This window comes from Scyliorhinus torazame, chromosome 5 (assembly GCF_047496885.1).
Source record: "Scyliorhinus torazame isolate Kashiwa2021f chromosome 5, sScyTor2.1, whole genome shotgun sequence".
Lineage (NCBI taxonomy): Eukaryota > Metazoa > Chordata > Chondrichthyes > Carcharhiniformes > Scyliorhinidae > Scyliorhinus > Scyliorhinus torazame.
In genome coordinates this window covers 118,578,062-118,594,956 of record NC_092711.1, presented here as the reverse complement: position 1 = coordinate 118,594,956, position 16,895 = coordinate 118,578,062, and the positions used below count along the sequence as shown (strand labels likewise).

General features: G+C 44.3%; 1 protein-coding gene across 1 annotated transcript; it reads left to right on the top strand.

Annotated features, from left to right (window-relative positions):
• The first annotated feature begins 2,825 nt into the window (after positions 1–2,825).
• On the top strand, positions 2,826–15,746 carry LOC140417891 (uncharacterized). The gene is made up of 4 exons (XM_072501322.1): positions 2,826–2,993; positions 3,888–4,741; positions 9,427–9,540; positions 13,351–15,746. Exons 2-4 carry the CDS (start codon positions 4,221–4,223, stop codon positions 14,318–14,320), a joined length of 1,605 nt encoding a protein of 534 aa, XP_072357423.1. The 5' UTR covers positions 2,826–2,993; positions 3,888–4,220; the 3' UTR covers positions 14,321–15,746.
• Positions 15,747–16,895: the final 1,149 nt, after the last annotated feature.

The following is a 16,895-nucleotide window of genomic DNA, read 5'->3' as shown; positions in this document are numbered from 1 at the left end:
CTCACCAGGACAACTGCTCCAGAGGAGATTCATGGGATCCACCCGAAAGACAAAATACAATCATTGGCTCCGGGAAGACAGACTCCAGTTAAACTCATTAAAAAACTTGTCAGGACCCTGACCCTGAAGTGAGTATGGTCAAAGAGGTGGCACTCCATAGCAAAGACTTTCCCTCATCCCTCACAGCAAATAAGGTCTCACCCATCCTACATTTTGGGGTTTTCCTCTCACAATGTTTCTCTAATTTGATGTGCATCATATCTTGATCTCTTTCAAAAAAATTAATTTTGCTTTGGGGTCAGTTTGGGGGAGTGTTTCTCTTTCATGTCCCTATATGTTCATAATTACTACTGGGGTCTGAGAAAACACCAGGATTTTTGTCACCACCTGAACCTGTGTCCAAACTAATCCGGCCGTGTGACAGGAAGACTAATTGGGAAGTTCCACATGATGATCTGGGTAAATTGGGAGAAACAAATCTTTTATTGACTATTTAAAAATTATGAAAGAAAGCACAATATCTGGGTTATCATGGAGATACAGGTGTCAGGTAGAAAATGAAAATGGTTTGATAACTTGATTGATAATAAGTACCAAAATGTATCACCTCACACTTCTCCACATTAAATTCATTCTGTCACTCATCTGCCCACTCCACCAACCTGTCCATGTCCAATTTGAAACTCTACACTGTTTTATTCACAGTTTGTAATACTTCCAAATTTTGTATCATCTGCAAAATCAAAATTGTCCCCCACAGACCACGATCTAGATCATTAATTTCCACCAGGAAAAGCAAGGATCCAAATACCGACCCCTGGGGAACACCATTACAAGCCTTCCTCCTGCCTGATAATATCCATTGACTGTTACTCCCTGCTTCCTATTATTCAGCCATTTTTGTATCACCAATCTCCCTTTTTTTCCATGAGCTATAATTGTTCTCACAATTCTGTTTTGTTGCATAGCATCGCATGCCTACTGAAATTCCACGCACACTACATACCAGCATTAACATCATCGACCCTTTCTGTTACATCCTATAAAAAATTCCAGCAATTTCCTCTTTAGAAATCTATGCTGGTTCTTCCAAATCAGTCCATATTTTTCCATGTGGCTATTAATGCTATCTGGAATAATTTATTATAGAAGCTTACCCACCACTGATCTTGAACTAACTGGTCTGTAATTGCTGGAGCTATCCTTTTTGAACAAGTACATAAGATTTGCAATTCTCCAGTCGGCCAGCACCTCCAGAAATGAGCGGGTGATTATTGCCAGCGCCGCTGAAATTTACATCCTCACTTCAACACTACCTCCGAACTAATTTTGAACCAATCTTGGGACAGGGTTTCCTAGTCCTTCTCCATCGGGCAGCAGGTAGCACAGTTGCTTCCCAGCTTACGTCCCACTGTCTGTGCGGAGTCTGCACGTTCTCCCTGTGTCTGCGTGGGTTTCCTCTGGGTGCTCCGGTTTCCTCCCACAGTCCAAAGTTGTGCTGGTTAGGTGGATTGACTAAGCTAAATTGTCCTTAGTGTTCATAAAAGGTTAGATGGGGATACGGGGATAGGGTGGAGGTGTGGGTTTAGGCAGGGTGATCTTTCTAAGGCCCGGTGCAGACTCGTTGATCCAAATGGCCTCCTTCTGCATTGTAAATTCTATGATTCTATGATTCCATGTCCTGGGTAACAGCGACCTTCTTGGTGAAGACAAACAGTGAGTGTAGTTTCATTTTGAACAGAGCAACAGTTTTTGTGTCTCATTCTTTAAATACTCCTTCTTCACTTTTAAACAGATAACGGTACATGAAAGAAAACTGAAAATGGGATTAGAATGGATGGTTGTTTTTGACCAATGCATATGCGGTGGGCAGAAGGGCCTTTTCTGTACTGTATGATCCCATTTTTTTCTTTTCTTTAAAGGAATTTGAGCAGCCAATTCATTTTTTCCAATTATGGGGCAATTTAGCATGGCAAATTCACCTACCTAGCACATCCTTGGGTTGTGGAGGTGAGATCCACGCCCACGGGGAGTATCCACGCAGACAGGGGCCAGGATTGAATCCGAGTCATCTGAGGAAGGAGCAGTGCTCCGAAAGCTAGTGATTCGAAACAAACCTGTTGGACTTTAACCTGGTGTTGTAAGACTTCTTACTGTTCAAATTGTCGTGTTCTGTACACTGGTATAACACTGGCTGCAACTGGATGCAGCTTAGATCAAAAAGATACTCCAGACCTTGAAGTTAGTTCAATCAGGTTTATTGAACTAATAGCACAGTTAGCACGTTCTCTGTGAGTTCAATTCTCTGCTAACTTAAGTGTGGTTACTCTGTCTGACTGAACCAGACTAGCTCTTAGCCACGTGGTGGAGGTGTGCGATTGTAACAATACCTTTGACTGACTCTCTAGATGTTCATCAGTGGAAAGAGGCGGAGTGTGAGTGCCTCGTGTCTTTTATAGTCAGATCCCACCCCTGAGTGTCCTGCCTGCTTATTGGTCATGTCCTGTTCTCTGTGTCCATTCGCTGCTTGTCTGTGCCTGCCTGTATATCATTATGTGTGTGTCTGCATATCATGACACTAATGGTGACATTCCCTGGCTGTCCAGTTATTCCTTTAAATGAGCCCTTGCTGCATTCTGCTGCCAGATTTCGGGGGCAAATGTTGAAATGTTTGCTCCACAATCAGGGGGTTTCCTCTGTGTCTCTGTTTTCTCATCCACCCTGTTCTCCAGTCCTGCCCCCTCCTCCTCAGGGAGCTGCCGTCAATCACCCGGGTATTGTGGGCTGGGGCATGCGGAGTGCGGCGGCTGCAACTGAGCCCAGTGCGCACGCGCAGTGCCAGTAATGGTCCTGGACAGAGAGACGGGTCTCTGTCCCGGAGAAGCGGAGTCAGCGTCAGGCGGCTGGACCGGAGAGGATCCGCAAACCCTCCACAATCAATGTCAGCTCCCTGGCTTGTGAGCTGGAGCATGCGCAGTTCCTGGCGACAGACGGTAAGGATACCGAGCGAGCGGGTTTAAAATGGAGATTTTTACAAAGACCGAAATAATAACATAAATGGAGCCGGCGGATGGGTTGCGATTTGTTATAAACACCCGGCCAAAAAACCCTCAGTTTCCGAGGCAATATCCTCGGGCCTTCCTAAGATTGTCAGGCCCGAGTTAACTTCCGCCATCTTGAGGGAGGACAGTGAGCTCCAGGGCGCATGTGTGGCCGCCATCTCTGTAAGGGGCCACCATCTTTGTAGGGGGCAAACCCGGATGAATGACCTAGGGGACAAAATAAATCAGAGAATGAGTTTGTTGTGAAACCAATGGGTTTTGTAAAACAGGAGGTCAGGGTTACAGTCCACAACAACTTATAAACCATCCCAATACACTTCACAGGAAAATTATAAAACAAAGTTTGACAAATCTGTCCTGGTGAGTGCACGATGAAAATCTTCCACAGCATGTCTCTTTTTACAGCAATACACAAGTGGCTTAACAGTGGAAAGTGAGGTAGACAGAAGGAGAAGTTAGGGAGAGAATGTCAGAGCTTGGAACCAAGGGAACCGAAGGCCCGCTTGTTAATGATGGAGAGATTAAAAGGGAAAGCACAAGAAGCCAGAATTAGAGCAGTGCAGATACCTCGGAGGGTTGTGGGGCTAGAGGAGATTCCAAAGAGAGGGAGGAATGAGGACCTGGAGAGATTTGTTCAAATTGGTTGTAAAGATACAGAAAGCAATGTAACACAATATTTAGATTTCGGCCCAGGGAGAGTGTGTGGGACGGGGATTTACAGCTTTGTGGGAACAAGAGAGGAAAAAATGTTCCAGAGAAACGAGAATTATCTGTTCTGAATTTCTATCCTGGACTGACCGTGATGACCTTTGTAAATTCTATCAGCAGGCGATAAAAAGGGGAGGATTTTCAGACGGGAAACTCAAACCAAACATCACGTCAAAATCTGACAGTCACTCGATTCATTAGGATCTGAATATCATCGGCCTTTGAATGTGGAAGGAGAAATGTGCGTCTGTTCTGTTTGTGGGAAAAGATTTCAAACATCAGTGTGACTGGAAAAGCATCGAGACACCCCCCGAGTGAGAGTGTTCCAGTGAACTGACTGTGGAAAGAGCTTCAACCAGTTACACAGCCTGAAAACACATCACGCCATTCACAGTGGAGAAACTGTACACGTGTTCTGTGTGAGGACGAGGCTTAAACTGATCATCCAACATGGAGAGACATGATGACATGGAGAAACCATGGATATGTGGGGATTGTGGGAAGGCATTCACTTGCCCATCTAAGTTGGAAACTCACCGACGTGTCCACACAGGGGAGAGACCCTTCACCTGCCCCGTGTGTTGGAAGGAATTTACTCAATCATCCTGCCTAACATTGCACCAGCGGGTTCACACTGGGGAGAGACCCTACACCTGCTCCGTGTGTGGGAAGGCATTCATTCAGATGTATAACCTAGCATTACACAGGCGAGTTCACACCGGGGAGAGGCCGTTCACTTGCTCCGTGTGTGGGAAGCAATTCATCAATTCATCCAATCTAGTGACACACCAGCGGGTTCACACTGAGGAGAGGCCGTTCAGCTGTACTGACTGTGGAAAGAGCTTCAGGCATTCATCCAGCCTTAAAGCTCACCAGCGACTTCACACTGGGGAGAGGCCATTCACCTGCTCAGAGTGTGGGAAGGGATTCACTACCTCATCCCACCTGGTGACACACCAGCGACTTCACGAGTAACTACAGGGAGTAGATCCTGCTGTTATTGCTGTTAACCACATCCAGGACTGAGCCACATTCATTCTGAGTTGGGGTTTGTTTCCGCTGATGTTGATCATCCCTGTAACTGGACTCGGGTTTAATATTCTGGACCTACAGCTGTATTCTTGGGCCTGCAGTGTCCTAGTATGAACTGCTCTCTGTGATCTTTCACCATAATTCAGGAACTCATTCTATCATCTTTACAGTAAAGAAGGAGGCCATTCGGCCCATTGAGTCTGTGCTGGCTCACTGAAAGAACATTCTGCAGAGTGCCACTCTACTGCCTTATCCCATAACCTGGCACATTCATTCTTTTCAGAGAACAATCCAATTTCCTTTGGAATACCTCGATCAAACCCACTTCCTCCGCCCTCTCCGGAAGTTTGTTCCAGGCACCAACCACCCCTGGGTGAAAACTCTTTTCCTTGCATCACTTCTACTCCTTTTAGGATTTGATTTATTGTCATGTGTACTGGGTACAGTGGAAACTATTGTTCTGTGTACAGTCCAGACAGATCGTTCCATACATGAAAAAACCTACGACATACAATAAATGGACAATATAAATACATAGACACAGTCACCAGGTGAAGCATACGGAGTGTAGTATTACTCAGTCGAGAAGATGTGTGGAGAGATCAGTTGAATCCAGTCCACCCGATTAATGTAAATCGGAGTCCTCTCGTTATTGATCTTCTCTTCAGAGGGAACAGTTTCTCACTGCTTACCCTGTTTATACCCCTCAGGATCTTGAACACCTCAATCAGGATTCTCTCAGCCATCTTCATTCTGATGTTAATAATCTCTGTAACTTAGCTGGAGTTTAATGTCTTGATGCCTGTTAAATAAATCAGTGTTGTTTCAAACACACAAGAGTGTCAAGTCCTTGTTTTCTCCAGGATAAGAGGTGATTAATTGATGTCCTCTCACCGATTGTTCCATTTCTGGACCTCATTTCCTTTCCAACTATAGATTATTTCAAAGAACAGCACAGGGACAGGCCCTTCGGCCCTCCGAGCCTGCGCCGATCAGGCTGCCTGTCTAAACTAAAACCGTTTGCGCTCCCAGGGTCCGTATCCCTCTATTCCCACCTTATTCATGTATTCGTCAAGATGCCTCTTAAACATCGCTATTGTCCCTGCTTCCACCACCTCCCCCGGCAGCAAGTTCCAGGCACTCACCAGCCTCTTGTGTACAAAACGTGCCTCACAGATCTCCTCTCCACCTTTCCCCTTTAACCTTAAACCTAGTTGCCCAGTTATTGATCTTTCCACCCTGGGAAAAAGCTTCTGACTATCCACTCTGCCCATGCCCCTCATAATTTTGTAAACTCAATCAGGTTGTCTCTCAACCTCCGTCATTCCAGTGAAAACAATATGAGTTCTCCTCATAGCTATTATTCTCCACGCCATGTCCTGGTAAACCTAATCTGTACCCCATCCAAAACATCCACACCCTTCGGGTAGTGTGGCGACCAGAGTTGCACACAATATTCCAAATGTGGCCGAACTAGGATTCTGTACAGCTGCAGCATGACTTGCCAATTTTTATACTCAATGGTCCGACCAATGAAGGCAAGCATGCTGTATGCCTTCTTGACTAACTTATCCACCTGCGTTGCCACTTTCAGTGATCTGTGGACCTGGATGCACAGATCTCTCTGCCTGTCAATACTCCTCAGCATTTTACTGTATAATTCCCACCTGTATTCAACCTTCCAAAATGCATTACTTTGCATTTTTCACTCCATCTGCCATTTCTCCATCCAAGTCTCCAACCGGTCTATATTGTGCTGTATCGTCTTACAATCCTCTTCACTATCCGCAACTCCATTAATCTTTGTGTCATCTGCAAACTTTCAAACCAGACCTACATTTTCCTCCAAATCATTTATATATACCATGAGCAGCAAAGATCTCATCACTGATCCCTGCTAAACATCACTAGTCACATCCTTCCATTCAGAAAAGCACCCATGACTGAGCCAGTTCTGTATCCATCTTGCCAGCGCATGCCTGATCCCATGTGACTTCACCTTTTGTACCAGTCTGTCAAGAGGGAACTTGTCAAAGACTTTGCTGAAGTCTCTATAGATAACATCCACTGCCCTTCCTTCAATCATCGCCGTCACTTCCTCAAAAGACTCGATCAAGTTATTGAGACACCGACCCCCCCTCCTTGATAAAACCATGCTGCTTATCGTTAATAAGTCCATTTGTTTCCAAATGTAAGTAAATCCTGACCCCAAAAATCTTCTCCAATAATTTCCCTCCACTGACATAAGGCTCACCAGCCTATAATTTCTTGGATTATCCTTGCTAGCCTTCTTAAACAATGGGACAACATTGACTATTCTCCAGTCATCTAGGACCGCACCTGTACCCAATGAGGATACAAATATTTCTGTCAAGGCCCCAGCAATTTTCTCCCTTGCCTTCCTCAGTATTCTGGGGTATATCCCATCAGGACTTGGGAACTTATCTACCCTAATGCTTTTTAAGATGCCAACATCTCCTTTTTGATATTGACATGACCCAGACTATCTAGACAGTCTCCCCAAGGCTCATCATCCACCAAGGCCTTCCCTTTGGTGAATCCTGATGCAAAGTACTCATCAGCACCTTGGTTATTTCCTCTGGCTCCAAGTATAGATTCCCTCCTCTGTCCTTGAGTGGGACAGCCCTTTCCCTGGCTAGCCTCTTGCTCTTAATATGTGTATAAAATGCCTTGGAATTCTCTTTAATCCTGTTTTCCAAGGACGTTTCATGACCCTTTTAGCCCCCCTTGCTTAAGTTCCTTCCTACTTTCTTTGTATTCTTCAAGGGCTTCATCTGTCCTCAGCTTTCTAGACCTTACGAATGCTTCCTTTTTCTTTTTGACTAGGCTCGCAATATCCTTCATCATCCAATGTTGCCGAAACGTGCCATACTTATCCTTCATCCTCACAGGAACATGCCGGTCCTGAATTCTAGTCAACTGATGTTTGGAAGAGTCCCACATGTCAGATAATAATTATTATGTATATGTTCCTATTTCTTATGGTCTGACACTCCCGCACTCCATCTCAATCTAAGAAAATCATGGATACAAGAAACAGAAGGATTTTCATATACGTATGTGTTGATTTACCCTCAAACAGCCACTCCCAGTCTAAATTCGTCAGTTCCTGCCTCATATTGTAATAATTAGCCTTTCCCCAATTTAGCACCTTCACCCGAGGACTACTCTTATCCTTATCCATGAGTACCTTCAGTTCTCATACATGTGGTGACTCTGACAAATCACAGCTCTCCATTCCTTTCAGAGTATCTCTCCTCACCTTCAGATCCAGGGAGGTTTTCAGAATTATAAACAGAAAATGCTGGAGGTAAGAATCCATACTTTTCCAAGTGTCAGTTGATTGTGTCATGAACATTTGTCTTCATCTTTTCTCGCACCACTGACGTTAAGCAAATTGGCTGTATTGTGTTTTGACCAGGGATGTAACATTTACAATCTGTCAGTCCTCCGGCACCACTACTACATCAGGAGGTTTGGAAGATTGTGGCCAGAGTCTTCACAAGCTCCATCTGAAGGACACAGTGTCTCACAGTACAGCAGTCCCTCAATGTCACACTGGAGTGTCAGCCGAGATAATGTGCTCAGGTTGATGAACATTTCCTGTTGTTATTGATGTGGATTATTCACAAACAATGGACTCTGATGATGTCATCCAGTCCTGGTGCTATGATGTCATGAAGACTATTAAATAACAATGGACAACAGTTTAGTTCAAGACGGCAGCAAGTCCATTATGGATCTAAAAATAGAATTCATGGGAATGAAGGTGAGGCAGCACAAGAACATGAGGAATTGTTTTGTCAATTAACTTGGGGAGATGTTGGTGCAGTGGTAACGTCACTGGATGACTGATCCCGAGGCTCAGGCCACTGTACTGAGGAAATGGATTCAAATCCCATCCGGCAAACAATAGAATTTAAATTAAATTAACAATATATGGAATTGAAAGGTAGTCATAAAATCTTTTTCTAAAAATGCATTTGGTACACTCAGTACTTCAGGGAAGGAAATCTGCCATCCTTGCCTGGTCTGGCCTCCATGTGACTCCAGATGTGAAGCAATGTGGCTGACTCTAAACTGCCCTTTGATGTAGCTGAACGAGACACTTCGGGATGGGCAACAAATGCTGGTCTTGTCAGCGATGCCTTCATCCCATGAAATAATTTAAAAACATATTAACAAAGTCTACGGTACCTGCTGGGTATGGTGTAACACATCCTACAATATTGGAACAACAGTGAATGTGGTCCAGATGACAACCAAAACAATATATGCTTTCTCCTTGGAAACCATCAACCGGACCATCAATGTGAGAAGAATTTACATCTTCAATTATTCCAAGAACGAAGAAGAGACTGTGATTACCCAGGGATGTTGTTCTGTAATTTACACTATCCCCCACCAGGGCTCTTCATCCACGCTGGCTCAATGGTAATATTTTGACATTGATGCTGTTCCAGATGCTGTTCAATTTAGAGTCCGGATTCAGAGAAAGGGGTGGAAATGGGTGATCAAAACTGCTTACAGTCCCTGGAGGATTGCATTTCTCAAACATTGTGGCTTGTAAAGACACTGATATTTTATATTCTTTATTCATCAGATTGGTTTGTATTGACCACACAATCGGACAGGAATGGATCTGTTTACGCGAGTGTGGGCATGTTTGTGTGTGTGGAGATGATGCCTGTTTGTGTGCCTATGTCTACGTATATATGTAAGAGAGGAAGTGTGTTCGGATCTCTGTGTTTGGGTATCTGTTTAGCCATTAGCAATCTTTCCCCTTGGTTTCTGTGGCCATTAGCATCCGGTTTGCCTGGGTTTCTGTGGTTTTGACTCATCTTTCATTCTCACTCCACAGTATAAATATTTCCCACTTCCTCTGTCTGTTAGCTTTGACAAAGAGTCATCGGACTCGAAACGTTAGCTCCCTACAGATGCTGCCAGACTTGCTGAGATTTTCCAGCATTTTCTCTTTCATTTTGGGTCTCTGTGTGTTGCTTTTCATCAGCTGTAACACTAATCTTCCTCTCCAAGCAGACAATGTTAGTTCTCTAGCCCCCATTGAGTGATTTCAATGGAGCCTTTCAGAGATTCTCCACCCAAGCTGAAATCTCAGGCTGCCGATGTGCTGTGTAAACCCTGAGATCAAATTGAGGTAAACAAGATGACAAAAGGTATGGATAAAGTAGATGTGGACCGGATGTTTCATCTTGTGGAGCATTCTAGAACAAGAGGTCATAGTCATAGGATAAGAGGTAGTAAATTTAAAATGGATTTGAGGAAAATCTATTTCTCCCAAAGGGTTGTGAATCGATGGAATTTTCTATGCCAGAGTGCGGTGGATGCTGGGACAGTGAGTAAATTTCAAGAGTAGTTAGACAGATTTTTAATTGGTAATCATAGAATCATAGAATTTATAGTACAAAAGGAGGCCATTCGGCCCATCGAGTCTGCAACGGCTCTTAGAAAGAGGCCCACATCTCCACCCTATCCCTATAACCCAGTAACCCCACCCAACACTAAAGGCAATTTTGGACATCAGGGCAATTTCGCATAGCCAATCCACCTAACCTGCACATCTTTGGACTGTGGGAGGAAACCAGAACACCTGGAGGAAAACCATGCACACACGGGGATAATGTGCATACTCAGCACAGACAGTAACCCAAGCCGGGAATCAAACCTGGGACCCTGGAGCTGTGATGCAATTGTGCTAACCACTATGCTACTGTGCTGCCCTGGATTGAAGAGTTATGGAGAACGGGAAGGACGGTGGAGTTACGGCCAGGATGAGATCAGCCATGATCGAATTGTGGAGTAGACTCGATGGGCCAAATGGCCTAATTCTGCTCCTATATCTTATGAACGCATCTACACAACCAGACCCCACATCCCTTGGAACAACATGAAATGTCTGCTGATTTCCAGATCCCTTCCTTTCAACTCACTTTTCAACTCAATCACTTTGCATTATTCTCAACTCGAGAGAGGACAGACTCCACAGAACAAATCCTCCAAGGACAACTGCCTCATCTCAGGAATCAATCCAGTGAATCGTGGTTGCTCACAGGCACTGAGCAAATAGAAAGAACAAAGAGCAAAATGGGGAAAGCAATAGAGACACAGGCAGAATGTAAGAGTGAAGGAGACTGAGCCAAATATAGAGACAAAGAGAGACAGAATGGGGTAGACACTAAAAGGAGCAGATATATTTCACCATTCCATGTGATTGTTAATTTAGATTAACAGACAGAAAGAAGGAAAAATATTTAGATTTAAACAGTGCCTGTAGAGTCAGGAAAAAGAGAAGGGCTGAGGAGAAAATAACACATGATCTTATAATAGGATTGATACATGGAGTAGTTAAATGACAAAGGGGATGATGGTACCGGGCAATATTGTAATAATGAGAGAAGTAAATAAACTAATAGACCAAGACCAAGAAAGGAAACAAAAGACAGGTCCCAATTTAAAATTATAACAGACGAACCATTATCAACATCTACTGTCTGAAAGATTGAATGGTGGTTACGATCTGAAATTGTTGAAATGAATGTTGAGGTTGTAATGTGCCGGATCAACAGATGAGGATCAGTTCTCTGACCTTCCATTCAGCTTCATTGGAACAGTGTAGGAGATCCAGGGTACAGAGGTCAGACTGGGGGTGGAGCAGAGAATTCAAATGAATGCTCAGAATCACATTCATGGACTGAATGGTGATGTTCCACAAAGCAGTCACACAATCTGAATTTAGTTTCCTCTGTGTGGAGATCACATAGTGAGCAGCAAGTGGACATAACTAAATTGCAAGAAGTTTCAGTATGTCCCGCGTCATCTGGAAAGTGTATTTTGGGATTTGAAATCCCTCTCTGGGCTGGAAACACGTGTGTAAATCTTACTGTAAAAAGATTGTTCACAAGTTGAAAGTGGAAAAGAGTTCACTTGGTCATGCCATTTACTGACTTGGCCACACAGTCACACTGGAGAGAGACCACTCAGATACATAATGTGTATGAGAGGGATTTACTCAGTTTCCGTACTCCTTAACATTCCAGCTTTAAAGGTTCGAAAGGCTCTGATCCACAATTGCTGAATTCTTATTGGCAAGCCACAGTGTAAATATTCTGTGTATGGGGAAAAGTCACTTGTTCACCCCACCTGCTGAGGCGCCAGTGAGTACATATCGAACTATTGGGGTTAATTACACTGAGGACAGGACTATGCTTCCTGAGAAATTGGTTGATGCATCAATTAGTTTAATCATTTTACATGTTAACCCTATAGCTGCGATCATAATCAGACATGAAATATAATTTTCGTCAAACAATATCATCTTCCAATGGCGGGGGTGGTACATTCCTGGCGAAAGAGAATATGCCCTATCATCACAATAGCAGATGTGTGCACATGCGCAGCGGATGGTGGTGAATAGAGCATGCGCCGTGCATGTTCAGCCTGATCATGCGCAGTTTGGGTGCTGGAGCTGCAGTGTGTGCACAGGCTTCAGAAACACCCAGTGGCGGAGGCCTCAAACCCAGAACAAGAAGCTCCCCGTCCCCAATTTGCACCGACCCCGGTGGCAATTGCAGAACCTCTGTAACTGGGGAGATGGGGGTAATTCCAGTGGATCAGAGACCCAGGCCAATGGTCTGGGGACAGGGGCTCAAATCCCACCCTGGAGTTGGGGAAGTTTAAATTAAATTAATAAAGGGGGAGGAATCTGGAACATAAATCCACTTTCAGTAGGAATGACCATTACAGCTATCATCAATTGTAAACTGATGGGAACCTGCTGTTCTTCCCTAGTCTGGCCTACATGAGATTCAGACTCTCAACAGCCCTCTGACAAGGACAATAAGGGGTCAGAAACAAATCCAATGAAACCCACATCCCATAAAATAACAAAGGAAAAATTGATGGACTTGGGTTAATGACAGTCATCTTCCTCGGGGGGCAGGACACGTGCAGGGTCATCACTGACCCTGTGCGGTGGCACAGTGGTTAGCACCGCTGTCTCACACCACTGGAAACATGGGTTTGATTCCGACTTTGGGTGACTGCGGGGAGTTTGCACATTCTCCCCGTGTCTGTGTGTCAGGCTTGCCTCCTGGTGCTCTCGTTTAGTCCCACAGTCCAAAGGTGTGCAGTTTCGGTGGATTGGCATCCCTCATGTCTAAAGGTTTGGTGGAGTTATGGGAATAGAGTGAGGGAGTGGGCCTGGGTAGTTTGCTCTTTTGGAGGATCGATATAGACTCTATGGGCTGAATGGCCTCCTGCACTGTAGGGATTCTATGAAATATATATGTAAATGTTCTGTATTGCTATCCTGGACTGACAGCAATGGATTTTGGAACTCATTTTATAGGGTGTAACACCGCAAACTCAAACCAAAAAAAATATTTTTCTGTTGAATTTGTAACCTTTGACATTGTGTACACAGGATGTTGGAAAAGCAGGAGATGAAGGCAGGAAACTCAAACCAAACATCACATCAGGATCTGACGCGATTGCCTAAATTAGTGTAATCTGACTATCACTTAATCTTGAACATGGAAGGAGAAAGCAGTGGAAAGAAACCATCCACGTGTTCTGTGTGTGGACGAGGATTCAGCCGATCATCTGGCCTCTTGAGACATAAATGCAAACACGCTGGGGAGAAACCATGGAAATGTGGGGACTGTGGGAAGAGGTTCAGATACCCGTCTGAGCTGAAAACTCATCAACCCAATCACAGTGGAGAGAGACCGTTCACCTGCTCCGACTGTGGGAAGGGATTCACCACCTCATCCATCTTGCTGACACACCGGCGAGTTCACACTGGGGAGAGACCATTCACCTGCTCCAAGTGTGGGAAGGGGTTCATCTGTTCATCCCACCTGTTGAAACACCAGTGGATTCACACTGGGGAGAGACCGTTTAGCTGCCAGGAGTGTGGGAAAGGATTTACTACCTCATCCATCCTGCTGACACACCAACAGGTTCACACTGGAGAGAAACCATTCACATGCTCCGAGTGTGGGAAGGGATTCCCTACCTCGTCTATCCTGCTGAAACACCAGCGAGTTCACACAGGGGAGAGGCCATTCACCTGTTTGGATTGTGGAAAGGGATTCACTGATTCATCCGACCTGCTGAAACATCAGCGAATTCATAACAGAGAGAGGCCATTCATCTGCTCTGTGTGTGGGAAGGGATTTACTCAGTCAAATACATTGCGAAAACACCAGCGAGGTTACACCGGGGAGAGACCGTTCACCTGCTCTGAGTGTGGGAAAGGATTCACTCAGTCATTCATCTTGTTGAAACACCAGCGTGTTCACACTGGGGAGAGGCCATTCATCTGCTCCAGTTGTGGGAAGGGATTTACTGATTCTTCCACCCTGCTGAGACATCAGCGAGTTCACACTGGGGAAAGGCCTTTCACTTGCTCAAAATGTGGGATGGGATTCACTCAGTCATCTCACCTGCTGAAACACAAGCGGGTTCACCAGTGACTGCTGTGATTGGATTTTGATGTTAATCACATCCAGGACCAAATCATTTTTATTGGCATCTGTTTCTGCTGAGGTTAATAGACCCCAGCACAGTTGTAGGACATGTTATCGATAAAAGTTAAAAAAAACAACTTTGTGTTGAGCAGTTTGGTGAATGTTTTTACTGTCTCTAATACAAATTAATTCCTTTTGAATGCTCTCCCCCTCCCCAGTCTCCTCCATCTTCATCACTAACAACAAGTGCGAGGGGCTCTTGGAGCTACTTTGTAACTAAAATTGTGACAAACTGATCCGCTGCCTCTGCTGCTTCCCTCCCTCCCACTAGCCCACCGGGACAAACTGACTCTTAATTTCCCCCTTGTCTGAGTCCTGAACACCCATCTTCCTCCATCCAGCCCCCACACACACAGCAGTGAGTTCATACTGCAGAGAGAGTGTTTAAATGCTGAGACTGTGACAGGAGCTGTAAAAACCCACATTCATTGATGGTTCACCAGCACATTCACTCCGGTTCCACTCCATTCATCTGCTCTCAGTGCAGAGAGAGGTTCAGTCGATTGTCCATCCTGCAGCAGCACCAGTGAGTTCACACCGGGGAGAGGTCATTCAGTCCAAAGATGTGCGGGTGAGGTGGATTGGACATGCTAAATTGCCTTAGTGTCCAAAAAGGTTAAGTGGGGTTACTGGGTTAAGTGGGGTTAGTGGGTTACGGGGATAGGATGGAGGTGTGGGCTTGGGTAGGGTGCTCTTTCCAATGGCCGGTGCAGACTCAATTGGCCGAATGGCCTCCTTAGCACTGTAAATTCTATGATTCTATGACCTGCTCCATGTGTGGGGAGGGATTCACTGAGTCATTCAACCTGTTAACACACCAGTGGGTTCATACTGTCGGAAGCTATTTTAAATGTATTTTAAAATTTCTCTGGCGCTGATGTCCTATCAGCATGTTCACACTGACCATTCAGGATCTCACTGTGGGTTCAGGTGATCATGTGGACTCAGTGTCCGCCAGCACACTCATACTGGGCAGAGACTGTGCCTCTATTCCATGTGTGGGAAGAGATTTGCTCAGTCATCCCACCTCAACACACATCCACTTGTCCACACTTTTCAAAGTTCTGACTGTGAGCAGATTTAAAATCAATCGGATCTGCTGACAAACAAACACATTCACAGGAGTAAGAGGCTGTTCACCCGCTCTGTGTGCGGCAAGAGATTCACTTGGTCATCTCACCCACTGAGACACCAGTGAATTCATGGTGATTACAGGGGTTGGATTCTGCTGTTATTGCTGCTGTTAGTCACATCCAGGACCGAATCATGTTCATTCTGACAGTTGCAGTTTGTTTCTGCTGATAATAATTCCAGTAACTGGAATGAAGTTTAATATTCTGGATAAATGTCAAATAAATCAGCTTTGTTTAAACCTGTTGTATATTTTTGTGTTTCCCATCTGAGTATTTTACATCACCTGTCTGGAGCTCAGAAAGGACAATCTGGGGGAGGCTCATACGGCAGCAACTGAACATCAGGCTCACAATTTACTGACAGTCAGACCCATGCAGAAACTCTGGCTGTATTTCTTCAGAAGCTACTTCTCAGCTCGTTTCAGCTCACCTTCCAAACGAAAAACTCAATTCAACTTTTTCTGCAAAATGCCTGGTACCATAGCTCCTCCCATTAATTACATCATCTTACCAAGATGAAACTTAATTAACTCCACAGGGAACCCCCTTAATACAAATAAAACTCCATTCGCCCAAACTTTTTACAATGCCATAATTACACCTCTGGCTGCCAAAATCTTTCAAACCAGGATTCTTTAAAAACACCACTGCAGCAGTCATACACACACTAACCCAGGCTTTAACCCTGACTGCACCAAATACCTATAATACAATATATCTGAAATCCCTCCATTCATCACAAGGCTCATTTTCCCAAATGTTTAGTTGACGTATAGAAATCCGTTAGTTCTCACTGGGACAGGCACCTATCAATATGTTTTGAAAAAGAAACTGCTGGTTTATGTTTTCATAGTGGCTGCAAAAGCTTGGAACACAGTTAATGAAAACGATACAAAGTGACACACAGCCTTAAACTAATACAGAAATTACAAAGTTATCTCACATAAAATTTATAACAAGTGTGCATAAAATCAGTGCCTAAAGGTGTCAGTGTGTAAATGTTGAGAGAGCAAAATATATTATAAAATACAGCATGACATATTGCTTACAAATATGTTTTATTTGAATATGAGTTAAACTGTTGAAAGAACTATGAAAACTGATTGGAGAACTTAAATTCTTTAAGTTCACAAACCAAAGGTGGTTACATAGTGTGACAGAAAGTGACTGCTTCTTTCCAGAAACTACAAGTTAAAGGTTAAACAAATTTAAGACACAAGGCTGAAGGTTTGAAATCTCACAGTTTTCTTCACACAAGCTCACAGTTTTCTTCACTCAAACTGATGTATAACTGTTAATTTTCAATGGCAGGAGAGTTAACGGTTCCAGACCTTTGCTCATCCAACCTTTATGGGATTCACAGCAGTTGCCCTGTAATTAAACCATTA